We start from the raw sequence: 24,776 nt of genomic DNA, 5'->3' as shown, positions 1-24,776 counted from the left end.
AATTTAGTTATATCAGTCGATGCCATCTTAGCAGAACTATTTTCGTCGCCGGAGCATTCGAATATTGGAGCAAAGATTAGAATCTATCGACGTTTGCTTCCTCTCCGGAGCAAAAAATATAGGCAACACATTCAGCAGCATTCCAACCGATGCGTTTCGCTATCTTCAGTTTAAATTCAGAAACTACCAACTACTAAACTAACATTGAAGTCGGTATATACCACTCGGCAGCAATTGAAGTCCGGAATAAATCAATATGGGTATATGCGTGGTGCTTTTATTAAAATTGCGAATGTATAGGCGTCGGTCAATGATGTTAACCGTCACCGACTCACACAAATTCCGATTAAATTAAAACGTCCCTCGGATAAGCAGCAGATATTTTCCTATGGCCCTTCAAACGCATACTTAACATTCAGGCCCTGAATGAGGGTTTAATAATGTATACACATACAGTGTGGGTGATGCGAGGAAACTATTCGCAATATTAAAAGACACTTTTCTCTCCGCAGGGATTGGAACTCAAAGGGCAAATGGTTTACTGTGTCGAATCGGATTCGTTGCTCTTCATTGGCTCGCCGTTCTTGGATGGGCTGGAGGGACTTACTGGAAATGGACTTTTCATCTCTGATATTCCTCTTCACGATGCCACTCGGGATGTTATCCTCGTGGGAGAACAAGCGCGAGCGCAGGTAAATACAAATAAAGTGTATAATGTATATTATTCGAGTGTATTATACAAAAATTGTGGTAATATCTCTCATGACTTACGTAATGCTCACTTTTAGAATGCCATTAATCTGTTTACCAGCCACAAACGGCGGTCATACTATTATTCTCATCTTGTTTTTCCCCGCGGTTCGCAACCCCGAAGTGGAACAAAAACAAAACAAAGAAGAGAAAAAAATCGCCGAATTTTATTTCGTATTACATACCAAAATATCATCATAAATCAACGCCCAAACCATTTCATCTCAGATAATTGGATTAATATGTTTGAATTTGGTAATTTTGCAACAACACAACTGGAATAAATAATAAATAATTTATCAATGATACGATTACCATATTTAACGTTTTTTTGAGTTTTTTCTTGGTATTCATCACTTTGGAAATTTGTCACGCGTCAATTACAGATCCGGGCTCAATCTAATCAGTATACAGCACGTTATGAGGCTCACGTATTTCGTCCTGGCCAGTTGGCCGCGTTCCCAAAGCAAAGAGGTTTTATCTGCGCGCATGCAAAGTTCTCCGCGCGCGCTCAAAAAGCTTTTCGGACATTAATTCGTAATTGTCCTCTTGACTCCCGCCCTTTGGCGTGATAAATTACTCATCTTTTTGAGAGCCTACAGTTTTTTCTTTATAATTTAAATTTATGTTGTGGCAAGTAAAAAAAATTGTGCTGAAAAATACGTTCGGTACTTGCACCACAACTCAAAGCATTGTCGTTTTTTTATTTAAACATACATAATTAGTAATTCTTCGTTTTAATCCCGAGTTGAACCATTATTAGCACATCCGAGGCGGGAATAACTGATCCCGATGGCGCTAATTACGCCGATGCTCGCTAAAACTTTCGGCGATTATGCAAAACCCGCACATGCCCACAACTAGTCCCTGCTATGTACCTGTGCGGTGTTAACAATTAAACTTTATTCGTACTTGTACTCTGCCCACATATACCGTGTGTGCGTTAAATAAAAGATTATCATTCGGGCAAACAAAGGTAGTGAGGTTATGTTCCAACCGGATGCAGTTTGCGAATGCTCAAATTGTGTACGCCCGCAGTGCCATAATATGGCTAACGTATTGCTGCGTGGTATCATCAGTAAATTATAATGTCGTTTACTGGGCGTGATGCATGTTCATGGTCCAACGAACAGCAACAGTTTCAGTTTCACGACCGGGAAAGGAAAGTAAAGTTACCGGAACAAGGACGAAACTGTAAGCCCCCGGCATATTGAACCTAGAAAATTTTACACATGAAATTTAATTATTTATAACTTATAATATAGATATTCATTATTATTCACTAGTGAATAATTATAGTTTTATATTAAAAAATATTTTTAAATTTTTTAATTTAAAAAACTGCACAGAATGAAATTTTTACAGTCAATATACTTGACTTTATTATATCTACATCGTACCCGTACCCGCAGGTCTGTTAAGAGATAACGCAAAGAGTGAAATATCCCACAAATGATTTATGGCCGGGTAACTTCACCTGCCCTCAACTTAAATTAAATTATCCGTCAATGCTATTATATAAGCACGTATATCAACTTGAATATTTCGATTTGACTATAAAACGAAACAACATTAAAGAAAGTGCACTTTAATGTTTGTCGTTTGTCGTTTGTCATTATAAATCGTTTTAACAGCCTGCGCCGACATAATGTGAACGCCAGTAAACTAAATAAAACTTTGAAATTTATTTTTAGGTTATATAGATTAAATGTAAGGTTATGTTTTGGGGAAACTGCGCCATCTGTTGAATGGGCGTTGAAAGTGAGATATACGGCATTATTATGATGATTGCCGAATTTTCGGCGCAATGATTGCGTTCATTCCGTTCATTCCCTCGAATTACATCCCATTGCGTTGTCAAGACGTCTCATTTTCGTTGCGGCGTGCTTTATCTCGACAATGGCCGCCGCCGTGCGCTGTTGCTTCCACCCGTCGAATCTTTTTATCGTACAACTTCCCATCAACGTGTGTGCGCGAGTGTTGAAAGGTAGGCAATAATATACACGCGCAATATACGCCCTTCTCAGTAAGGGGGCGGCAGGCAACCGGCAGGAGTGTGTTAATGGCATGTTCCAGCCGCGTGCGTGCATTTTATCTGTAACAACACGTCGCTGGAAAATCCGCTCACGACGTGTCTCTCGTTCGCAATTTCGTCGTGGAAGCTATATGCACACACACGTGATATTCTCAGCTAGATGGAAAACATGTCGGCCAACGAGAAGCGTATTAACAAATTGAGAATTGTAGAAAAATGCGCGATTTTCACAACCTGCTGCGTCCAATAAATTTCGGATAATCCCACACACTGTTGTCGGCAATTCGCGGCTACTTTTTTATTCTCTCTTTTCGGGGTGCAAGTGGGTTTAAAGTGCGCGCAAACCCGTCAAGCGCATCTGTGCTGGATAATACGCCGAATACGTTTGTTTTCACTTTAATTTTCGCCGTTTTAAACGTCTCACTTTGTATTTTTACTCCGGGGTTACTCTCAGGAGGAGATTTGTGTGTTTGGTGGTAATCTGTTTGGGGAAACTTTTTTACTCATCCCTTTCTAAAGCTTTTAAAGTAAACTCCGAGTTAGTTCGTAAATTTTAACGACAAAAACTAGAAAAAACCAACGTAATTCGTCTTCTTAATAACATTTGCTCTATTTTCAACTTATTTTATACTCTGCAACACGTTATATACTACATAACCTCAATATCTATCAATAGTTGTCATTTTAGTAGCTTCTAACCTATAATCTTTGATTGAATACTTATAATATACGTCAGTGCGTGTAATATTGAACATTAATTCATAGTGATTAATCGTTTGCAGGATGGTCTACGAAGACGCATGGATAAACTAAAATCCTCCATCGAGGAAGGTAACCGTGCCGTTGACAAGGAGCGAGAGAAGAACGTCAGTCTTCTGCATCTCATCTTCCCGCCCGACATCGCCAAACGCTTGTGGCTGGGTAAAATCTAATTTTAACGCGATTTTCGACGCGTTTATTTGCTTTAAATTCACAATATGAAGCCGGCTGATGCAATGTGGGTTGCGTCACTTAGATTGTAATTGAAATTGATTATTCCGCCATACTCGGAAAGCCGTGACTATTCAAGCATGTGGAGTTGTAGAGTTGTGGTCATGTCTGATTATTCAGATCGTTGAAATTCAGTAGAAATCAATCACGGCTTTGAATAGCATACGAAATTAACCAACATTATCAACATACTCATATAAACATAAAATATTAATTTTAAGGCTATACATGTCATATTTTCTGACATTTTGCAATCATTTTACTTGTAATTCTATTTTTTCAGGAGAAACAATCGAAGCTAAGACCCATGAAGATGTAACAATGCTTTTCAGTGATATAGTCGGCTTTACGTCCATTTGTTCGACGGCAACACCGATGATGGTGATCAATATGCTTCAGGAGCTGTACAATCAATTCGACATCTACTGCGGACAGCTGGACGTCTATAAGGTTCGTTCATCATTCTTTAGAGGTCATTATTATCTCCCCCTCGACCAGAAACAGACCATCAATCAAAAATATAATCATAATATCAATAATAACTTTGTTTACTTAATATTTTAATTAATCCAACGTACGGTTTGTTTACTTCCGTAAACTTAACAATTAGCCGGTGGAAATGGCTGAGAAGTTGTTGCGAAGTTTTTAATTAATTAATTTCACACGCGTACGCGCCGCGTAAAACTAAAAGGATATTGAAGTTAAATTTAATTAAGACAGGCTGCGAATAAATACGCTTGGTAAATAGCGTAGAATGCAAACAATGCAATACTTTTCAAAACATTAATATTTTCATAACGAGCATTGCATGTTCGCTGCCGATCGTAAACGCAAATTAGTGTCGATTATTTGCGTTTTGATGTTTTGAGAGTTGGGCTTTTAATTAATGTGCAGTGTTTGCGTTTCATTATGTTTATTATTACGCTAGTGGTTGCCAATTGAATGAGGAAAAGTAAAAAGTATTGAAAAAGAATAAAAAAATTGTGCTTTAAGAAAGCACGTTTTAGACACTGAACATTTGTCTGTAATTACTCGTGGTTTACGACGGGGTGAATTGGTCAACGCGCCTTTATCGTGTCTTTTATTCCTGCTAAGTTAGCAAAAAAACTTTTAGGAAGATAAAGGACGGGTTACAAGAACAATCAATATTATTTTCTTGCTTTTTGGATGAATTGCAAAGAAAATCAAAAAAAAAAGTATTTAAAAAATTGCTGTAACTCAAAAACTACAAATGCTACAGTTATAATTTTTTGTAAGTAGATGAATAATAATACAAATAATAAGATCATGTATTAAAAATCATTTTTGGTTTGTAAATTTATCTAAAAATTAAAGAAAACTATAAAAAAATTATTGAAATTATTGCAAAACAAATTTTTTTTTCATAAATCATACTAAACATGTGTAAAATCTTGTTATCTTCTATTTGCAGGTGGAAACCATCGGTGACGCATACTGTGTAGCTGGTGGACTTCACAAGGAGTCGACGACGCACGCTCAACAGATCGCCTGGATGGCGCTGCGCATGATAGACACGTGTAAATTGCACCAGACGCACGACGGACAGCCGATAAGAGTGAGCCCTGTCATGATTTATTATTATTACTTGCGGCGAGTGAATCTAAAAAACGAAGAACAGCTCGAGAGGTTTAATCACGCCAAGACTCAAAAAACCCGCTCACCTGAGTGGCGCTCGCCAGAACTCGGGGCGCAAGGAGCAAACATACAAAAAAAACGTCATTAATCATCCTCACTCTGTCATAGTCAAGATAATTTTGAGAACTTTACTTTACTTTAGCAAAATATTTTAATATAACAATGGATATTAAAAACCATCATGATATTTTGCTGTTTTTATCGGTGCAATGAAAGAAAATAGTGTTTTTGTAGTTATTCGTTAATTATGCAAAAACTATTTAATATTTGGTCATGGTTTTTATAAAAATCAGATAAAAATTAAATTCTGAATCAATAAACAAATAAATTTTATTAAAATCATATACTAATGCATAATTAATAGCATTTTTAAATAGGCTTTGAATTTTTTCGAAATTTCATTTTAATTATTAATAACTATTAGTCAAAAAATTTGCATAACACAATATTTACATAATTAAATGTAAAATTTTACACAAAATCTATTTTTGGAACGATTACGTCTTTAACCCTTATAGTTTTTGCATAATTAACCATTTACTATAAAAATCCACCTATTATGCACGCTAAATTCATTCTAAAAGAAAAATCACAACTTTACTTGTTTTAATATGAAAATAAATCTTGCGCATCCAAGCATGCAAGAGATTACAAAGCAGATCGTCAGATGGTTGCACGCGGCGAGAGGCTGCGCTGGCCGATAGCGAGCACAATATGTCCGCTTCGGCGAACTCGGGCAGTGATGAAAATTTAAATATGAAAAGCATTCGAAGCTCGCTTGCGCTGCATCCAACCACGGTACGAAATATTTCAAAAATGGCGGCCACAGGGGACAGAGACAATCGGTAATGTGTTGCGTGCGCATTTTTTCTCTCATTTTTGGTTTCTATTTCATTAGGGTATTGCCGAAACAAACGTTATGCAGCCGGGAATAACTGGCCGGGAAATGTAATTAAAGCGGGTGACTTCAATTAAAATGTTTGCTAACGATTACTGACATCGGGTTACATATTTAGTTGGCTTACACATATTTTCACTCACTATTAACAAGTTATCATTATAAAATAAACAAAAATAAATTAAAAAGCATTTTTACGTTGACCAGCGCCTCCACAATATACAATTACGTGTTAAAATAAATATAATATTTTATAATGAAAATACAAACACTAAAACATTGATTTATATAATAGTTTTTATTTTTATGTTACAGATGCGAATTGGTTTACACACTGGCACAGTGCAAGCCGGAGTGGTGGGTGTGTTGATGCCGAGATATTGCATGTTTGGCCACAACGTCACAGTCGCGAACAAATTCGAGTCGGGCAGCGAACCGCTTAAAATCAACGTCAGCCCCACGACGCACATGTGAGTATAAATGCCTGAATTGTCCGTCGTAAAATTCTCTTCTCGAGGCGAGTGAATAAAAGTTTAAATTCTGCGTCCCGGCGCTGATTTTTATTACGACTTTACTACTTTAACTGTAAATTTGATTTTATGCTCAATATTGACAAATTATGTTTGAATCAAATTGAATTCTAGCCAGATATTTAGCGAGTAATAGAAAAATATAAAAGCTCGGCGTGTTTAAATTTGTCCTTATTTAATTTATTACGTGGAAGCAAAACGTAGGGAGGCTAAAAGAGTGTAGGCAAAAGTCTAGAATGAAAATAAACGGAAATAAAGTGCTCTTGATGTTGGATGGTGAGGCGGGCAGCAGTAAGAAGGATATTGTGTTGGGTATTGACAGAGCGTACTACTCGAAATCCAAATAGACTTAGCGGAACATGAAGTTCTTCTTTTTACAAGAGTTGCTACACATCAAGATGTTATACTGCATTTCCTAAAAGAATTTTTTTTATATTTTTGATTATTCCAGCTAAATTAAATAAAAATTTGAAATTATTTTTATACATTTTGTAATACTAAATATTCTTAATTTTTTAGTAAAATAATTATAATAACTACATTAGAGTAAAAGTTATTGGTAATTTTTATTTAATTTTATGTAAAATTCAATTTCTTTTTTAATTGTTGCAACCATTTACAAAATACAAAGAAAAATTTAATTTTCTGTAGTCAAGTTTAATTTAAATTAATTTATATTTTCATTAATATTTAATTTGTTTATTTTTACGTTTAAATAATTCAATTACAGCGTTTTAAAATTGGATATTTTTAAAATTTAATGTTTTTAACTTTTTTCCTAGTGAAACCATGAATACCAAAAAAAAAATACGGAACTATACTCTATTCTAATCCTAGAATAGTTTACTGGCTGCTAGATTGATGATGTTGGGGTAATGCGTGAATAATGCGTTTGGCCAGCGTCGTCATAAAACCGCCCGCTATCGACGTGCGTTGTGATGGCGGAGGCGCCGTGTTGTAACCTTCATCACACAAAAACAGCCCACTTGTGCGCCCACAGGGAGAGATATATTTAAAAATTTATTAATATAATAATGGACACGCATAAATCATTCGCACGCGCGCTAAATATTATGTGATTTTTCGCGATATTTAAGCCGGAGATAAATTTGTTTCGGATTAAAAGCAATCTATTTTGATGTGTTTTTATTGGTTTTTATTTGTTTGGGTTTTCTCTTCTTTCTGCAGACGACTGGTAACCGGTGATGGGTTCAGCTTCGAGGCGCGGGACCGCAGCTGCCTCCCGAAGGACTTTCCGCCGAACGTCGAGGGCACGTGCCATTTCCTTACCGGATACGTCCATCCAGACGTCGCGCCAGGGGCCGCCCTGCGGGAGCACATCGCCGCTGGCGTTGCCGACATCGGGCTCAATTCCGACCATTAATTTGGTATACTTTGCGCTTACACAAATCACCACCACCATCACTGCTGAGTTTTATGCGATGCTTTTTTATTGATTAGTGTAGTTGCGCGAGAGTTATAGATGCATTTTCTTAGTTATTAATTAATTACTCAAAAACTATATAATTTAGTTTACTGTTTTTTTTGACAAAATATTGTAGGAAACTGTAATATTCAATTATAAATAAGTTTTTGAAAGAATCATAACTTTATCATGAATAGTTTTTGAGTAATTAAGAAATATCTAACCAAAAAGCTTTCACATTTAGATTGACGTATCGTGCTTATAACATAAAGATATTAATTATAAATTAATGAAGGGGAAAAGTGTGGTAACCTTTACTATGTAAAAATAATTGGACAAAACTTGTAATTACATGTACATACTTTCGAGTTTACTATGCTAAATACGCTAAATAGTCTAACTATGAAGTTTATCGCTAATTATCTTCGTGAAATTAGTCAAATTTTAATTGAAATATTTCTGTGACATTTCTGGTGATGACCTTTATCACTATGCCAAATTTGATGAATATCGGTTGGAGCGTTTAGCAGATAAGCAGATAAAAAGTTTATGATAATTAGACAAAAGTAACGCGTCACTGTGAATCGTCTTAATTAATTTCGCTTAGCCGGGTACGAGATTAATTGCCTCGGCCCTACCCCCAAACCCCAAACCGACATCGTGCGACACCGGAAGATTAAATCTACCCCTCGTTCCGCCATCATACATCTCCTAATTACATTCATCTCGAAATATCTAAAATTTCGCTTGTTTTCTGAAATTAAATTCGAAAAGCGTATAAATCACTCGAATAATTAACTGCGATTATTGCAATAACAAAGATCCAAGTCTGTGACTTTGAAAACAGCAAACAATTAATCACAATTATTTATTTCTAGCATTCTGTTCGCGATAGCACAAGTTGAATTCGAAAAAGTATTTTAATTGTGTGTGCACTTTGCGGCGGCATAATAAATGCGGTATTTTAAGACTTGCGCTGAGGTTGGCGGCCGGGCAAGTTGCGTTTCCGGTGGCTGGCGGCTGTCAGACTAAATCCGGAAGGCGTGCCAACGCCAGGCGGACAGGGCGCGTCGCTAGTTTAATGGAAAATATAAGAATTAATAGTGCATGCATCTCTGCGCGCGGCCATTACTCAAATGAGACAAAGTGCTCGCGCAATAATTTTAAATGCGTCGTAAATCAGGATTTTCTTCTTCCGGTTGGTTGTAGCGCATCTTTCCGTTATTGCAATCAGCGGCAGTTACACCAAGAGCAGCTGCTTAATTAGCATCGTAACGAAACTATTAACGAGGAGTAAAAAAACTGCGAACATGCTAATTATTTCAAGTATTCCGCTTTAATTTCCTCATGACACATTTCATCAAAGTGAAAGGAATGTAAAAAAGATATAAAAATCTATTTTACAAGTACATAACTTCAACTTCTTATTTGGGATTTTTAAAAAGTGGAATTTTTGAAAAATTGCATTTTCCTATAAATCATTTTAAATCAATTAAAATCAACTTGTTGAAGATTTATCTACGCTACAAATGAAAAATTTTACGATGCACTAATTGCATTTTCTTCATAAATTACCGCAAGTGCACGAATACCACAGGAATTTAATAGTTTTATGATAAAAAATGTATGCGTTAAGATGTAGCTGTTGTTGTTGTTCTTGTCGTGAATTACGCGTTTTGAATTGTTGTGCCGCGCGGTTGCGCGGTTTTCGGCGATGACGTTAATGGATGGTCCTGCATGGTGGTCCTGAACTTGTCGCGCACTCGCCTTGACTGAGTTCCACCCTATCGCGGGCGAACGCGCCTGTCAGCATCGCGCCAACAATTCCGGAGTTAAATAAAACTCCCGGACCCAAAACGCGAGCGAGAGATGAACGCCGCCGCACGCTGGATTTATTTATAGAATCGATGCCTGCCAGCCAGCCAGCCCTTCGCATTGTGTTATAAAACGGCCGGAATGAGTTGAAATCATTGATTTTATTCAATTTTTGTACGTCAATAAAAAATAATCAACAATACACGTACTCTCAGTCCAGTTTAAATGCGGTTGATCAACATATTTAAAGAACGAAATATTTTTGTTTAGATTTTTAATTATTACTCATAAAATATTTATGTTTAGATATATTTTTTGAGAGATTTAGGTTGGGGATTAAATTTTGCATCTGTTTATGAAAAGATTTAAAAATTTACTCATATTAAGCAATAACAGTTGATTAATATTTGTTATTAATAATATTTTCAAATGATGAAACGCGCAATTTATTAATAAATAGATATCTGAAGAAATTTTTAGTATAACTTAATTCGCTTTTGAAAAATTAGTAAAAAAATAACTTAAAAACTATAATTTATCCTCGTCGCAAGTTATATCAAACAAAATATCTATATATTATTGATTAATGATTTATGAACTTTTTGTTTTCATTTTTTTTTCCCTTTTATGTTTCTAAGAGTAATGGCGGAACGTAAACATCAATTTCTTTACAAATAAAAATTTGGAATGAAAGCATGACCAAGATAGAAATGTACAAAGTTGCTCCAGAATCACTAAAAGTACAAGACTTTTATGATTAACATAAATAATAATTTTTATTTCCCTTCATATATCTTACGAAATAAAAATCTACTAATCTCTTAAAGTTTAAGCAATAATTTCGTTGTTTCAATTGCCTCGCATGCGCCGTCGTAAACTGCGCTCGACCAAGCTTTATTGTGATTCGGTTATTGACTGAAATTAAGTATAGATTGCGTCATCCTTGAAAGTTAATTGAAATATCGGAAAAATTTGCTCGCGCAGTAAACACTACTCGACTACCCTCTGGATATCTACCTAAATTGGATATTTTTAAAGCCGACGTTGCGCGTAATTGATCAAGCTGATCAGCACAGGGTGTTTACACAAAACAATGAAGGGAAGACATAAAAATTTGATTTCATTTTGCATTCACCCTGTACATTAAGGACCAACATAATAAGTATTAAACTTTGCTGATATCTAAGTCTAAATCACGCGCCAAATATTAGAACTTAAAGCGTAAAGAATGAATTTTAACAGTTTCGATACTTATATCTATACATAATATACATAGTTAAGTATATCTTGAAAATAAAGCCAAATTTTACGACAACATACGAACTATAATAAAGACACTATACTGTAATCAAAAGAAAAAAGCAAGCAACTTTAATCGACAAAAATAATAAACTAAAATTGGCGTAAATGTGAAATTTCCAAAGCGTTTGTTCTAAAACTTTAGCGAGGCAAGCATGCTGAAAGCTCGTAAAGCGTGTGCGAGAACATCAAATATATATGATACTCGCAGGATGAGCGCGCGCGCGCAATAATAACATCACGTCGATGTTTTGTGATGTGTGAAGTTTGTTCGTTATGCGCCGGAAAATCGAACGTGAATACAAAAAGGCCTTGAGTGCGTATTACTATTCGAGCGTCGTCGGCGTCATAACAATTAGGCATTAGCGATATTAGTCTGTTATTCTTCAATACACTTAATCCCTCCTATTCCCCTTCAAAACACACACAAAAAAACTGATACCCACTTTGTGATATGTAAACATGGCACGCAGTTGTTTTTCATTTCCATCAGAAAATGTACCTTGTATAAATTTATTTTGTTTGCTCGTTTATTGAAACTTTATAAAAGTACACAACCACCAAGTTGTAATTAATTTTATCGACAAGATGTGCTTTCAAGCTTCTTACACACGAAACCGTGATGAATTTACTATGAAATACACGTAGAAGTTTATAAACTACTAAAATAAAGAAAATACCAAACAAAGACATTGTATTTTAGGCTGTAAGGCACGTACTAACATAAGAATGGAAGACATTTTATTAAAATAATAAAACTAATATTTATGAGGTAAAGAAATGTACGAGTATAAGACTATGTAAAATTACACTCGCAGAAGTAAAAGCAAATGCAAAAATAAAATCTAATAAAACTTCTTATATCTACTTATATCTAGTTTTTTCTTGTCGCTGACTGTCCCCCAGCTTAAGTTGTGTTGTTTTTCTTACAGAGTATTTTAATGGCGCATAACGCGCAATGTGATGAAGAAAAGTGAGGATTTTGGCGAAAGTTTTGCGTTCGTAAAAAATTGTACAACATTGTTCAAGCGTACCTACTCGACATGAAAACGCTAATGTTGAAGAAACACAGCCTAAAGCGGCGGGAAGTTTGGAGGACGATTTTTTCTAAGCGTAAGTATAAAAGATTACGAAAATGCGAAATTGCTTGGGGAAGACTGTGAAAAAGTAGCTTACTGCTGAATAACCATTATGTTATTTTCTGTGGTGCTCCGCAAGGGGCGTCTTTGATGTTTGATCTTATCATAATTACGCGTCTATATAATCAGCAAGATAAAAGCAAAAATTGCTAATATTTATATGTTACATTTACTTCATGGAACATTTTTTGCAAGTTTTGAGTCGTTGATGTTTGTGTTATTTTGTTTTTGATATTATCATCGATCAAATTTGATTGTGGAGCAGAGTCTCGGCACCCTTTAAGTGTTCGTCGCTTGGAAACCAAACCCATGACATTGTTTGCAGCGGCGTCATTTTCGATATTTTCTACTACACCGTTTTTACATTACACACGTTTCTCTCCCGTGATTTTCTTACTCTGCGTACACTTGCCAGGCCATCAGAAACAGGTTATTACATTTTGGCAGTATTTACATAATTTACATCCAGATTATACAAGATCGTATTAAAGCAGGATAACAGAGTAAAAAAGGCGAAGTAAAAAGACGTAAAAATGTTGAATTTCGAGCTGTGCACGGAGACGGAGCGTCGTGAAGCCGCAGCGATCGAACGCAGGCGAGCGCAGGATGAAGAACGCAAGAAACGTATTTTTGGACCAAAAGCAAAAATATTTGTATGTGTAAATATAACGTAAATAGCTTATTTATATCAAAAAACGCGCTGCGTGCGTTTTAGATTGATCACGCTGCGCTAGATGAGCAAATTCAACAGAAAATGAATCGTGATGCTGAAGAGAAAAATAGAGATGCTATTTTTGACGAGCATGCCAGACAATTCGCGTTAATGGCAAAGGATCTTGAAGAGAAAGCAGCACTGGTAAGTTTTTACCTTCGTCTCAATGCTTGATTTAAGTTTCTCGCACTTTGCGAATGTAAAAGTCGATTTTCCATACAAAAAAATGATTTTTTTGTTAAATAAAAAAAACCTTTATGATACTGTTGGCTGCAGGAACGTAAAAAACTCCAACAAGAAATCAACGAGTTCCGTTTGAACTTCCAAACGAAAGCCTCGCGCCGGGAGGCCGACATCAACGACGAACCGATGCCGGCGCGCATGTTTGACGACGATCCAAGATGCGGTCTGTCATCGATGCAAAAGTAGCGCATCCTTTACGCCCTTTCCTCCACACCCGACTCAGTGATTTTTTTGTTGTTTTTTATGTTTGTAGATTTGAAGGCGAAGACATTTACGCTCAAGAAAGACGTAAAATTCAAGCGGAGCAAACAAAAGTCTGGCTCGATCAACAGATGGACGAAAAGGAGCGAGGCGAGCGCGAGAGGCGTGAGGCTGAGGAAGCCTATAGGGAAGCTACAAGGGCACGAGATCAGCAAGCACAAGATTTAGATAAGCTCGAAAAGGAATGCAGGCAACGTCTTTCGCTCGCCTGCACCGACTACAACAAAGCGCTTGTATTTTTCATTATTGCTTTATATTGCCAACACTCTGCAATAAGAAGCAAGTGAATACATTTTACAAAAGATTTCTTTACTTTCAGGCTGATGAGAGAGATCGAATGCGTAGAATGCAACGTCGTGAAGATGAACAGGACACTCTTGCGCACAAGTACAACGTAATGATGAGCGACATGCTGCTGGAGGCGGCTGACAGTACCACCTCAGCCAAGTCGAAGGGCAAAGGGATGTCTCGTAGTGATAGGGTCGCACTATTTGAAGAGCAAAAACAGCTGGCAAAGGAAGCGCGGGTGAGCGAGACAAAAACTACACATTATGTTTGTTTTGCGCGTTTCCGCCCACGTATTATTTAACCAAATGGATTGCAGAAAGTGTGCACAAAAAGAAACTGTGCTAAACCGCAGGGATTAATCTTGATAACAGTTATTTACAACTTGTTAAGCAAGAAACACTGTAGTAAATTGTTTCCGGTTTCGTTATTTCAAGAAAAACATCTTTTGTGTTTGTTTTTCTGGAGTTTTTATTCAAAATGTTGATTTAACATAGGCAACCACATGTACACATTCCATATTTTGAATTCATAATTGCAGGAACGAAAAGAATTTGAAAAACGTCGTGATAAAGAGTTTGCTGAATATGCCAACGGTGTTAACATTACAGCAGCAGCAATTGACAACGATTTGAACCTTAAAAAACAGTAATAACCTTAATTATACTGTAAAATTTAATAATAATTGTTTTCGCTCTTTGCAGAGAATTAAGTCGGGTTATAGCCGAAGAAAACTTGCGTTTAAGCAGGGAACAGCGTGATAAAGAACTTTTCCTCAAGAAAGTGGTTTATACAAACCGTCCAACCGATGAATTTTATGATCAATTCAACAAAACTGCGCGATAAATGGTTTACAATATATTTTTATTGCTAACAAGCTGCAGACTCAAAATTTACAATAGTTATCACATTCAATGTATATCATTTTATACTTTATATCATTTTATATAAACTATTTTGGCCCAATCAGATTAACCATCTTTAGATTTATTATAGATTCTGATATAATAAAAGCTGTTTCTGGTAAGTATCCACCACTTGTCAACATGACAATCGGTATACTTAAGTTGCGCACTTTTTTGAATACAATTTCATCTCTTTGAATGATTCCTGAGGCTGTTATACTCAATCTCCCGAAAGGATCACCTGCTAGGACATCTGTACCTGCATTATAGACTACAAGCTTAGGTTGGAATTCATCTAAAGCTGCATCTAAATGCGTTTGTAATAATTGGAGATATTCTTTATCATTGGTGTAACAGTCTAGCTCTATTTTCTTTCTGATAGCCTTTTTTGCTGGAATATCACCAGGGTAAATTGCGTAGTTATACATATCCATTATGTAGATGTCTTGATCGTTTAAAAAATCACGTGCGTAACCATTTCCCTTGAAAGAAATTTTATGTATAGTAACGCATAGTTGAGCATTTTTTGATAATCTTACTTGATGCGCATCTAAATCAACAATCAGAACTTTATCAATGTTGTAATACTGTTTAATATTTTTGATTAATAGCGTTATATCTGCGTACGGGCAAAATCCGCCTCCTTTAATGGCACTGCAGTGATGAAAACCACCTCCAATATTTATGGCATAACCTCGTTCAAGCGCTAGTTTGCCAGCTAGTATTGAACCACCAACTTGGTATCTCATTGGTTTTAAATATCGTTTTTGTACTATCACATTAGGTACCATAACCAGACCAGCAATTTCAGAAATCATTGCAACTTGAAAACTCCACTAAAAATATATATTATCATTAAACATGAATACTTTGCATATTTTAATGATTACGTTTAAAGTTTTTAAATATTTCTTCGAGTGAACTTTTAAAAGTTCTTCTTTGCTGGCTTCGAAAGGTTTTACCATCATTTTTTCATCGAGCATGCCATTTTTAATCAGGAACTACAATTTTAATCACGTTAAGAAAGGTCAGGTCACTCGCCGGCAATATTCCCACATTTGCAACACGCCCCCATTTATGCGCATCAAAGGGATGTAATAACTCCAACCCCCAGAATCGTACATCGTATTCTGACCGATAAACAATCGGCCATTGGTCATCACTGATATCAAAGTATAAAGTTGAAGAACTATAACACAAAATAGTATGTAAAATTTCATTCAAGTTATGAGAAGAGCTGTTAACGTACTTGACATCGCTTGATTTTGAATCTCCCACCCGCATATTGTAAGTGTAATGTGTTTGTATCGATTTGAGAACACTTGAGATGCGAGAAACACTTTGCGTGACTAGATATTTGTTTGTATTCACTTTGAATTTTGTTGGTCTAGCAACTGCTCACGACGTAACTGCTCACATTTTAGATCAGAACTAGTTCATGAAGCAAAGCATTCGGATGCGCTCTATCGATTTCGAAGTCTGCGAGCATCCCACACGCTTTTCGCGATGTAGTTTGCGATTTTCACGTCTGTTGGCACCACTAGCAACAATAAATATACGAAAATCAGCACGTGTCAGACATCAAACGTCAAGAATTTTCCGAATTTAACTTTTCGCATGACACATGCAATACAAAAGTGCTATTATTGGATATGCACATTTGACTAATAATAAAAATGGAACAAAACAATGATTTAGAGTAAGCCAAAACATTAATTCTGTTGGATATGAGATTTTGTATGTAAAATTGTGTTTTATAGATATTTGAAGCAATTAGTAGCTGAATACGATGTTGTTGTACCAGCAATTACAGAACAACTTAATTTTTATAAGGTAAAATGTTCAAGAGTTAATGAAAATTGGTAATTATAAAATTACAGGGAGAATATGCAAGTTTAAAGAGAGAAATTACGGCTCTAAGTCAAGAAAACAAAGTTTTGTATGAAAAGTTAGAGGACTGTGCGAGAAATCACATGGCAGTCACACCATACAGTTTTAAAGAAGATGATTTGATTGATAATTTAAAAAATCAATTAAATTTGTCACTAAAAGTAGGTTATTTAATAACGGGTAGTAATAATAATTCAATAAAAATTAATTATTCATTTAGGAAAAGGAATCTGTTGTGGAATTATGGAGAACATCAATGACACGAATCGACTATTTAGAAAATGAACTCAAAATCTATTCCGCTGGTTCAGATAGCGCGAACAAAAGTTTCATTCGTAAGGTAATTTTTTAATTAGGTAAACTATGAGCCGTAATAATTAACATTGCGTACATAATTGATTTAGATGAAGAAAACTTATGAAAATGAAGTAAAGAACCTTCGCTCGAAATTAAAAGAGTCACAACATCAACTTCTGGAAACAGCAAATGTTTCTAAAACCCCTTTGGCTAGCAAAAAGGACGAACTAGAAACTTTGAACAAATCTCAGCAAGAATTACAGTGTCAAATTCAAAAACTAACAGATCAATTAGAACAATCGCATCTTAAACATGGCGATCTCACCAAAACAAATGAAAACTTAAAATTGAATCTTTCTAAAGAAATAAAAAGAGTTGAAGAAATAAAATTGGAAAATTATAATGCCAAATTAAAAGTTGCAGAAGCGTGTCACATCATAGAAGCAGCTCTTATCGAAAAAGATGCAGCTCTGCAACGAGAAGTCGAAGCGAGAGAAGAAATCAATAAATTAACGACGACTATCAATGATATTGTACAAGAAACTGAGAGTAAAGTAAAATCAGACATTTCTGTGGTGAAAGAAGAGTTTGCCAATAAACTGCATTCATACAAATTAGACTTGAAGAAATGCCAAGAGGATTTGGCACTGAAGACGTTAGAGCGTGATAAGAGAAATGAATTATGCAAAGAGTTGCAAAGTGAGATTGATGAATTGAAAGAAGGTAAAAACAAAGTTTTGAAAAATGTGCATAAAGAAAAGCAAGTGTGGAGTGGAAAAGTTGTACACAACAAAGAAAAATTGGTTAGTATTAAAGCAATTTATTAGTAATAATAATAAACATAATTAAACTTTTTAGGAAAACGCAGAACGTAAAAATGCGCAACTGAAACAACAACTTAAACATTTCCAAGAGACTATTGATAAAAGCAAACAACTACACAGTGATGAGCTGTGTAAATTAGAAATGGAAAAGAAAAGTCTGTTTGCACAGATTCATACATTAGAAAATGATCTTCAAATGAGCAATGCACGCTTCCAACAAGTAAGTGCCAAAGTGGAAGATTTAAGTCGACGTATCAGCTCCATGGATTTACAATTTAAAGAAGAACTGGCCCTGAAAAATGCAGAAAGCGAACGAACATTAACTGAAAGATTAAACGAAGTGGAATGCGTTAATGCACGAATTAATGAAGAATTTAAAGCACAGCTTTCGGCTCAAATCAATTTAAATCAAAAGTGGAAGTTTGAAGTTAGGAATGTAACAGAAAAGTTAGAAACTAGAATTCATGCTTTAAAAAATGAACTTATCAAGTTGAAAGGTAAAAATTCAGAGTTATTAAGGAAACTTGAACATTCCGAAACCAAAAGATTAGAATACAAAGAAAATTTGAAAACCCTTTGCACAGAATTTAATGCAATTGCAAATGTTAGAATTTAAATGATTGTTATTTTAATGTATATTTAGTTGCCTATTCAATTATATTAACAACATGAATCAGAGGTCGTCGGTTATGTTTTAAATGTTTTCATTGTGAACACGAAGAAAACAAATTAGTGATTAATAAGAAGTGGTAAGATTTATTATTAAATATACAGTAAGCTAACAATATAGTTATTAAGCATCTAATTGTAAACATAAAATATTAACCTTTTACTATGATTTACTGGCATCAGCTTCAATGCAGGCAGCAAACATGCTAGGAAAATAATACAACTTTTCTTTGGGATCCTGAAGATCAATCCATGCCAATCCCTCATTAACCAAATGATCACAAGCTCTTTCTGCCCTCTCATGATCCCAGTGTAAGTTTTTCTTCAGTAATACAACTGAAACACATCCATCATTTGTATTGGTGGCTTGCTGTAATACTGCTGTGTGATCCATATTGAGTTCTCCAGGAACTGATTGCACCATGTATTGTCCTTTTCCCATTGGTACAACAGTGAATCCACTCCCTAGAACTTTCAACTTCTTTGATGCCCTGAGTAAATCATCCTGGCTGATTTCCTGATGCTGTTTGCCTTGTCCTCTGGCTCTTATTAGCCTGGTTCTGAGTTCACTAAGGCTGATGAGCCCACCATTCTTGTCATTTGTTGCCATACACACTTCTACTACTTGAACAGCAAGCTCGTAGTAGAAGTCACCAATTCCAAGCACTGACCAAAAGCCCTTACCCGATGCAAGGGGATCAACGCCTATAGAGGCGCACATCTCTTGAAATTGCTTACGAAACTCTGCATTCTTACGTATTTCATGTTTGTGATTAGTTGCAAACTCTTCTAAATTTGTACGAAAAACATCCAATTGCTTGGACATTTGCTCAAATTGATTCTCTTGAATTTCATTGCCTTTGTCTTTGTATTTTTCTTGTTCTAGTTTTTGTTTTTGGATAGCGCCTACCCCTGCACGTCGTCTCATCGTGAAATTTTCTTGGAGTGTCTTGATCTGTTGTCAAAACAAAATGTTAGGTTATAAGGAAATACATAATGAGTTGCATTCGTAGGCGTTTATTTTAAACTCATACCTATTTGAATATAAAATTATAAGGAAATAGTAAGAGTTAATGTTTATTTCTTCAACAAATCAGCATATGCTGTTGCAAGTAAGTTTTCTTCTTCAATGCCCAATTTTTTCATAATATCATTGGCAATTTCTTGCCCATCTTCAATACTCTGCTCATTATTTAACACTACCTCCAATTCAACAAAATCTCCAAGATTTTCCACTTTATCCACATGAACTCTAGTCTGACCAACCATAAACAACTGCCTGTTCTTCACTACTTCTGTTCTAACACCAAATGCCTTTGTCAGCACCTTGTTCATCCCATCAACCTGCTCAAATGGTAAGTAACACTTCTCAAAATCACTTAGTTTGGGCCCTTTGCAGTCTGGTCGATCATAAAAAATCAATTCGGCGTCTCCTTCCTGTAAAAATAGGCAAAGTTTTTGTTTTAAACGATTTAAAATGCTTATTTGGTCGTTAAATAACCTTAAAACGCCGTAGTTTCAACCTGCCTGCTGGTACCTCGTAGAAAACATCGTGCTGCGATATATTTTCTGGTTCCTTATCGCAGATTTTACTGATATTCGCCAGAAGATTCTTTAAGTTAGCGATTTTTGCTTTGATTTCGACGTTTCTCATTTTGATTAAGTATTAAATTCTGTGTAATGAGACAATAACAATAACTTCTCACCAGTCGACAAGATTACACGTGACCGCACGCATGGAATGGGTTTTACATTTTCCAGCATGTGATTCACAAACCACACACTTTTTTAATTAATGTGAAATTATTACTTTAAATAATCTGTAATAAATTATATTTTCTGACATCTTGCACTAAGGACATCGTAATTTTCCGTTTTAATTTTGAATTGATGTTTTTATTAACTTTTGCTACTTAGGCATGCTCGTTGATTTACCCAAAGAAAAGAAAAATTTGTCATTGTTTTAGGTTCCAGCTGGTAAACATGAAGTTGCAGGATTCATAAATTATGTGTTTGACACAAGGGAAAGCCCCATGAGTTGCATTTTCGTGTTTTGAATAATTGATTTACGTTGGTTTTAGGCGTCTAGCATGCGAACTCGACTTTATAGGACAGTCGTACTTACATCGGATTGTAAGTATTGAAATTCTTTATCCTTTTCATACTTTTGGATTCAACATAAGAGAAAGCCACAAAGGTCCCATTTTCTTGTATTGAAGCAGTAATTTTTCTTTCTTATGGAGTTTCTTATTGGAGTATGGAGAGAGTGAATGTGAGATCACAGGGCAGCTGCAGTTACATCAGATGATAGGTATTGAAATTCTTAATCACTATCATTCATAATTTCTGTGATTAATATACGGGTAAATGAAAAAAATGCATTTTAGTGTGTTGTAGCACTAATTTTTGGTTATTTTAGGATTCTTCATTACATGAGTCAGATTGTAAGTAATGAAACTTTTTATTAACCACTTAAATAATATTTGAAATTAATACATGGAAAAGTCAATGAATTAGCATAATTAAGTTTAGCTAACACATAATTTTCTTATTATATTCTACTACAATTCTACTTTGTGAGCTTTAGAATTTCATAAATGAAACAACAAAGCAGTATGTAACATCAAGGAAAAAAATTTTCTCATCTGTGCAGCTTTTTATTTAAATTTTACAGACACATTCGCATTGATTTTTTAATTTATGTGTATGATTACATAAATAAAGGATAATTTAATCTTATATTCTCGTCAAGATTTAACTCTTTGTTTTCACTTAGTTGTTTTCAGCTTTAATTTAAGGCATGTTTATTACAATGAGTATAGCAGTTTACATATATAATTCTGCAGTTATATTGTCACTACGCTTCATCCCCAGAATACTTAGACATATCAACTATTTTTATGGTGGGGGATTTTCCCCTGATAGAGAAAACTCCTCATAAAAATGTTTCTAAGTTTGAAGACGACTTCCAGAGTATTGGGTAATCACATAAAGTACTGAAACAAACAAAAACACGAGTATTAGACCTTGCACTATGCTGGGCAATTATTCAGTGCGCTCCGTCGAATAATGAAATTACATTACAAGGGTTATTTTAGCCGACGACAAAACGAAATCTTGCCAAGGATAGTCGATAATTAGACTTACTCAATATTATTAATATAATACATATTTCTACTTCCAATTCTACGTATTGAAATAACGCCAAGATGAAGACACGAGTTTTATAATTCCATACATAAATCATCATAAAAAGACACTAAATACGTCTATTGTCATTATGACCCGATATTTATGGAGATTATTATCTATAAAATGTAATATAATTAATTTAATAGAAATGAATAAAAGAAAGGTGCCGTGCCGCGTGCAGGGCGATATAAACGTTGTTTTACGTACTTAAATTTCAATTTTTACCCCACCATTATCTGAAATCAATTTTAATATCTAATATTGAATTGTACAAAAATGGCGATTAAAATTCGCGTAAAAAGCATCTTATCATTGCTATTCCCTAAAATAATTCGAATACGCAAGGGTTTGCAAAGTAATAACATTGTAAACACAATATTTATGAATCAATATTTTGACTTAATAGTAACAATTACATTTCAGTCTCATTTGGAGGTTGCTTTATTTTCATCTTCCACTAAGTCAAGAATTCTCAAAGTTGATATTTTTTTCACTTCCCCAATTCCATTATTAATTTCTTCATCTTGTGTAAAATCTAGTCTCTTCTGAAGTATATGAATGATAGTGTTATAGTTATTTTCTCTGGCGCAGACAACAAAAGGAAAACCAAATTGATTTCTATATCTGAAACCAATACATCAATGTCACTTCACTAAAAATTTCAATTCATACCTAGAATTTAATTCAAGTAAAACTTTTCTTTCGTGCTCAGATATTGTATTTAACTGAGCCGCTTTTTGTTCCTCGTTTGATTGCTTCGTCAAAGTTGTCTCAAACTTGCCAGACAAATCTGGATGGCGTGTTAACATTGCTCGCTTTTCTAAAAACATTATATAGTACCTTGAATGTTCAAAATAATGTGAATATTACCTTCATTCTCCAAACTCTCTAAATATTCGTACAGAATTAATATAATCGCGTTGGTAGATCGAAAAGGTTTTCTTTCGTATAAAATATTAGCAAATTTCGGGCAGTGTTCAATAATATTAGAAAATATATCCATGTATTCTTCTAATGTGAAGTCGTTAACTTGTTGAACAGAAAACTTCATGTTTATTATTACGTATGCTCTTCAAATATATTTTTATATAATTTGGCACAATTTTTAGCTGAAACTTGTAATTTACACTTATTACTTCGACTTGCTGACGCGTTCGGTTTAATCTAAGGACACCGAGTATTTACTGATAATATTTCCATTATTACGACGAACAACAAATGAGTAAATTGTCAAAAAAAAAAGAAACCAAATTCAATTTTAATTTGAAGTTCTGTTTCATACTTATTTCGCATAGAACCTCTATGAATGAATAAATAGTTATATTTCTTCGCTTATGTAATAAAATGTACGAAATAAACATAACTAGTGATTTTTAAATTTCAATTCAAAACATTTAAACTTATCGCACAAGGCTAGCAAGGTGAGAGCGCGTACACATAAAAACAATGTTAAATTTTAAAATACTACTCTTTCAAATTTGAACTTAGCGCTGTCAAGACGACGAAATAAAGGTTAGAATTTTGTTTTTTTATGTTCTCTTTGTCGGTTTATGAGATAATCAGTAAAAGTATCCAACGTTTTAACTCGTCAAAAACAGCACACCTTCTAGTAACAACAATGTCTTCCCAAGTTATTACAGGTATAGTAATTAATACCATATATCAGCACGTCGTTAATTTGTATTAACTGACTTGTTTTCCGCATGTATGCCTGAGTTGATCAATTATGCAAATTGTGTTTGTATCCAACTAACGCAACCCCTTTCTGCATGCCGGTGACACGCTATAAAAACTACCCGGTGCTTGGTGAATGTTTTATCGATACGATAACATCAGTCGCATCGCATGTATCTCTTTGATTTCATAACTTTTATAACATTCGTCAAACATAACAAGCAGGTAATCTACTAATCTTTTCTGTTTTGTGTACATTTGTAAATACTAAATGTTAATCACATGTAAATATTTTAGTGTAATGACCACCATAGGTAGTATTGGTATTGGTTTGTTCATTTTGATCATACTCTGGATATTAGCACTGATACTGTTTGTGGTGTCAGTCCGTTTGCAAAGTAATCTTGGTTGGATTGGACTTGGTGTTGTTTTGAGTTTCACTCTGATTGTTTCATTGATACCCCTTGAGACACCAAATAAAATCATTGATGCTTCTATACCAGAGGTAACTAATTTTCATACTTCATATCATTGAACTAAACACAACTTTAAAACACTTGTGTGACATTTTGTTTATAATTCTTTTACAGGAAAAAGACTACCAATTAATCTATAAATATATCCTACTTACATTTCTGATCTTCAGCTTCATAGCTCTCCTTCTCATATTTTTCTTCAGCTATATCCTTGAACCTATCAGGCCTAAACCATTAAAATGTTGAAAGTCATCCGAAGAACTCTCTCGACAAGCGCACAGTGTCGTAAATTGATCACAATCAAAAACGATGCCGAATTTATTGCCAAAGTTATGAACTCCGACAATCCCGTGATTGTCAACTTTCACGCGGAATGGTGCGAGCCATGCCATATTCTCACGCCAAAGATGAAGGAGCTCATCCAAGACAGCAACACCATCGACTTAGCAGTCGTCGACGTGGAAAACCACGCCGAACTAGTGGAAACCTTCGAAGTAAAGGCGGTGCCAGCTGTACTCGCCATTAAAAATGGCCTAGTCGTCGACAAATTCATCGGTCTAGTCGACTCGAACATGATCGAAAAACTCATCGCCAAATTAGATCCGCAATAGTTAGCATTAACAAATTTATGTCGCTTTTTTGTATTTACCAGTTGCCAAATTATGAACATTTGTATTTTCTATTTCTATTACCTAATATAATTGTTACAACGTTGTTTCAATTTATATTTTTGCGATTCCTTAGAAATTTTCATTAATTTTAATTAAAGAGGGCGTGATATATGCCAATTATATCAAATATCAATTGAAA

General features: G+C 34.9%; 8 protein-coding genes across 10 annotated transcripts in view; 4 read left to right on the top strand and 4 right to left on the bottom strand.

Annotated features, from left to right (window-relative positions):
• Gycalpha99B (guanylate cyclase 1 soluble subunit alpha 2) overlaps positions 1-12,270 on the top strand; it is a 28,260-nt gene extending 15,990 nt beyond the window's left edge. Inside the window, exons 6-11 of the mRNA XM_065303178.1 lie at positions 513-692; positions 3,568-3,706; positions 4,059-4,225; positions 5,208-5,351; positions 6,645-6,799; positions 8,048-12,270. Coding sequence (XP_065159250.1) covers positions 513-692; positions 3,568-3,706; positions 4,059-4,225; positions 5,208-5,351; positions 6,645-6,799; positions 8,048-8,243 — 981 coding nt within the window. The 3' untranslated portion in view covers positions 8,244-12,270. The remainder of the gene's footprint in view (positions 1-512; positions 693-3,567; positions 3,707-4,058; positions 4,226-5,207; positions 5,352-6,644; positions 6,800-8,047) is intronic.
• A 546-nt stretch (positions 12,271-12,816) lies between these two features.
• LOC135792615 (RIB43A-like with coiled-coils protein 2) lies at positions 12,817-15,010 on the top strand. The gene is made up of 8 exons (XM_065303276.1): positions 12,817-12,967; positions 13,033-13,191; positions 13,254-13,394; positions 13,527-13,675; positions 13,747-13,987; positions 14,074-14,280; positions 14,581-14,687; positions 14,744-15,010. Exons 2-8 carry the CDS (start codon positions 13,072-13,074, stop codon positions 14,883-14,885), a joined length of 1,107 nt encoding a protein of 368 aa, XP_065159348.1. The 5' UTR covers positions 12,817-12,967; positions 13,033-13,071; the 3' UTR covers positions 14,886-15,010.
• Positions 14,885-16,329, bottom strand: HDAC11 (Histone deacetylase 11). The gene is made up of 5 exons (XM_065303277.1): positions 16,194-16,329; positions 16,001-16,133; positions 15,835-15,945; positions 15,484-15,780; positions 14,885-15,426 (listed from the first exon to the last, which is right to left on the bottom strand). The coding sequence occupies exons 1-5, from the start codon at positions 16,226-16,228 to the stop codon at positions 14,992-14,994; spliced, it is 1,011 nt and encodes a 336-aa protein (XP_065159349.1). The 5' UTR covers positions 16,229-16,329; the 3' UTR covers positions 14,885-14,991.
• Positions 16,330-16,469: 140 nt separating this feature from the next.
• On the top strand, positions 16,470-18,633 carry LOC135792610 (myosin-11). The gene is made up of 6 exons (XM_065303268.1): positions 16,470-16,643; positions 16,705-16,777; positions 16,825-16,995; positions 17,055-17,174; positions 17,239-17,934; positions 17,990-18,633. The coding sequence occupies exons 1-6, from the start codon at positions 16,621-16,623 to the stop codon at positions 18,569-18,571; spliced, it is 1,665 nt and encodes a 554-aa protein (XP_065159340.1). The 5' UTR covers positions 16,470-16,620; the 3' UTR covers positions 18,572-18,633.
• lsn (vacuolar-sorting protein SNF8) lies at positions 16,978-19,552 on the bottom strand. Its single transcript, XM_065303279.1, has 2 exons — positions 18,782-19,552; positions 16,978-18,247 (listed from the first exon to the last, which is right to left on the bottom strand). The coding sequence occupies exon 1, from the start codon at positions 19,550-19,552 to the stop codon at positions 18,788-18,790; it is 765 nt and encodes a 254-aa protein (XP_065159351.1). The 3' UTR covers positions 16,978-18,247; positions 18,782-18,787.
• Positions 19,553-19,625: 73 nt separating this feature from the next.
• LOC135792621 (uncharacterized) lies at positions 19,626-20,371 on the bottom strand. The gene is made up of 2 exons (XM_065303281.1): positions 20,126-20,371; positions 19,626-20,061 (listed from the first exon to the last, which is right to left on the bottom strand). The coding sequence occupies exons 1-2, from the start codon at positions 20,276-20,278 to the stop codon at positions 19,702-19,704; spliced, it is 513 nt and encodes a 170-aa protein (XP_065159353.1). The 5' UTR covers positions 20,279-20,371; the 3' UTR covers positions 19,626-19,701.
• Positions 20,372-21,348: 977 nt separating this feature from the next.
• LOC135792090 (2-oxo-4-hydroxy-4-carboxy-5-ureidoimidazoline decarboxylase-like) lies at positions 21,349-24,017 on the bottom strand. Its single transcript, XM_065302709.1, has 5 exons — positions 24,013-24,017; positions 22,687-22,886; positions 22,489-22,636; positions 22,233-22,440; positions 21,349-21,620 (listed from the first exon to the last, which is right to left on the bottom strand). The coding sequence occupies exons 1-4, from the start codon at positions 24,015-24,017 to the stop codon at positions 22,242-22,244; spliced, it is 552 nt and encodes a 183-aa protein (XP_065158781.1). The 3' UTR covers positions 21,349-21,620; positions 22,233-22,241.
• On the top strand, positions 23,304-24,680 carry LOC135792622 (thioredoxin, mitochondrial). Of its 3 annotated transcripts, none has more exons than XM_065303285.1 (2): positions 23,304-23,328; positions 24,081-24,680. In XM_065303285.1, exon 2 carries the CDS (start codon positions 24,206-24,208, stop codon positions 24,575-24,577), a length of 372 nt encoding a protein of 123 aa, XP_065159357.1. In that variant the 5' UTR covers positions 23,304-23,328; positions 24,081-24,205; the 3' UTR covers positions 24,578-24,680. The 3 variants fall into 3 exon arrangements, with proteins under 3 accessions (XP_065159357.1, XP_065159355.1, XP_065159356.1); XM_065303283.1 differs by having other exon boundaries at positions 23,316-23,456; XM_065303284.1 differs by lacking the exon at positions 23,304-23,328 and adding an exon at positions 23,855-23,995.
• Positions 24,681-24,776: the final 96 nt, after the last annotated feature.

Source organism: Atheta coriaria, unplaced genomic scaffold (genome assembly GCF_025399875.1).
Source record: "Atheta coriaria isolate IRGN ID8LTWV9N9 unplaced genomic scaffold, Caltech_Dcor_3.1 hic_scaffold_5_pilon, whole genome shotgun sequence".
Lineage (NCBI taxonomy): Eukaryota > Metazoa > Arthropoda > Insecta > Coleoptera > Staphylinidae > Dalotia > Dalotia coriaria.
This window is presented reverse-complemented; position numbering and strand designations above follow the sequence as displayed.

Coding starts and splice junctions, on each gene's coding strand:
- lsn (XM_065303279.1), bottom strand. CDS start 19,552: ATGAGACGACGTGCAGGGGTAGGCGCTATCCAAAAACAAAAACTAGAA.
- LOC135792090 (XM_065302709.1), bottom strand. Junction 22,637..22,686: donor AGAGAGTTTGGAGAATGAAG/GTAATATTCACA, acceptor TAATGTTTTTAG/AAAAGCGAGCAATGTTAACA. Junction 22,441..22,488: donor TTACTTGAATTAAATTCTAG/GTATGAATTGAA, acceptor TATTGGTTTCAG/ATATAGAAATCAATTTGGTT.
- LOC135792622 (XM_065303285.1), top strand. CDS start 24,206: ATGTTGAAAGTCATCCGAAGAACTCTCTCGACAAGCGCACAGTGTCGT.
- LOC135792615 (XM_065303276.1), top strand. CDS start 13,072: ATGTTGAATTTCGAGCTGTGCACGGAGACGGAGCGTCGTGAAGCCGCA. Junction 13,395..13,526: donor TTGAAGAGAAAGCAGCACTG/GTAAGTTTTTAC, acceptor TGTTGGCTGCAG/GAACGTAAAAAACTCCAACA. Junction 14,281..14,580: donor AGCTGGCAAAGGAAGCGCGG/GTGAGCGAGACA, acceptor TCATAATTGCAG/GAACGAAAAGAATTTGAAAA.
- LOC135792621 (XM_065303281.1), bottom strand. CDS start 20,278: ATGAGAAACGTCGAAATCAAAGCAAAAATCGCTAACTTAAAGAATCTT. Junction 20,062..20,125: donor TGAAACTACGGCGTTTTAAG/GTTATTTAACGA, acceptor CTATTTTTACAG/GAAGGAGACGCCGAATTGAT.
- LOC135792610 (XM_065303268.1), top strand. CDS start 16,621: ATGGAACAAAACAATGATTTAGA. Junction 16,778..16,824: donor AACAACTTAATTTTTATAAG/GTAAAATGTTCA, acceptor ATAAAATTACAG/GGAGAATATGCAAGTTTAAA. Junction 17,175..17,238: donor ACAAAAGTTTCATTCGTAAG/GTAATTTTTTAA, acceptor TAATTGATTTAG/ATGAAGAAAACTTATGAAAA.
- HDAC11 (XM_065303277.1), bottom strand. CDS start 16,228: ATGCGGGTGGGAGATTCAAAATCAAGCGATGTCAA. Junction 15,781..15,834: donor AATATTTAAAAACTTTAAAC/GTAATCATTAAA, acceptor ATATATTTTTAG/TGGAGTTTTCAAGTTGCAAT. Junction 15,427..15,483: donor TTGATTTAGATGCGCATCAA/GTAAGATTATCA, acceptor ATTTCTTTCAAG/GGAAATGGTTACGCACGTGA.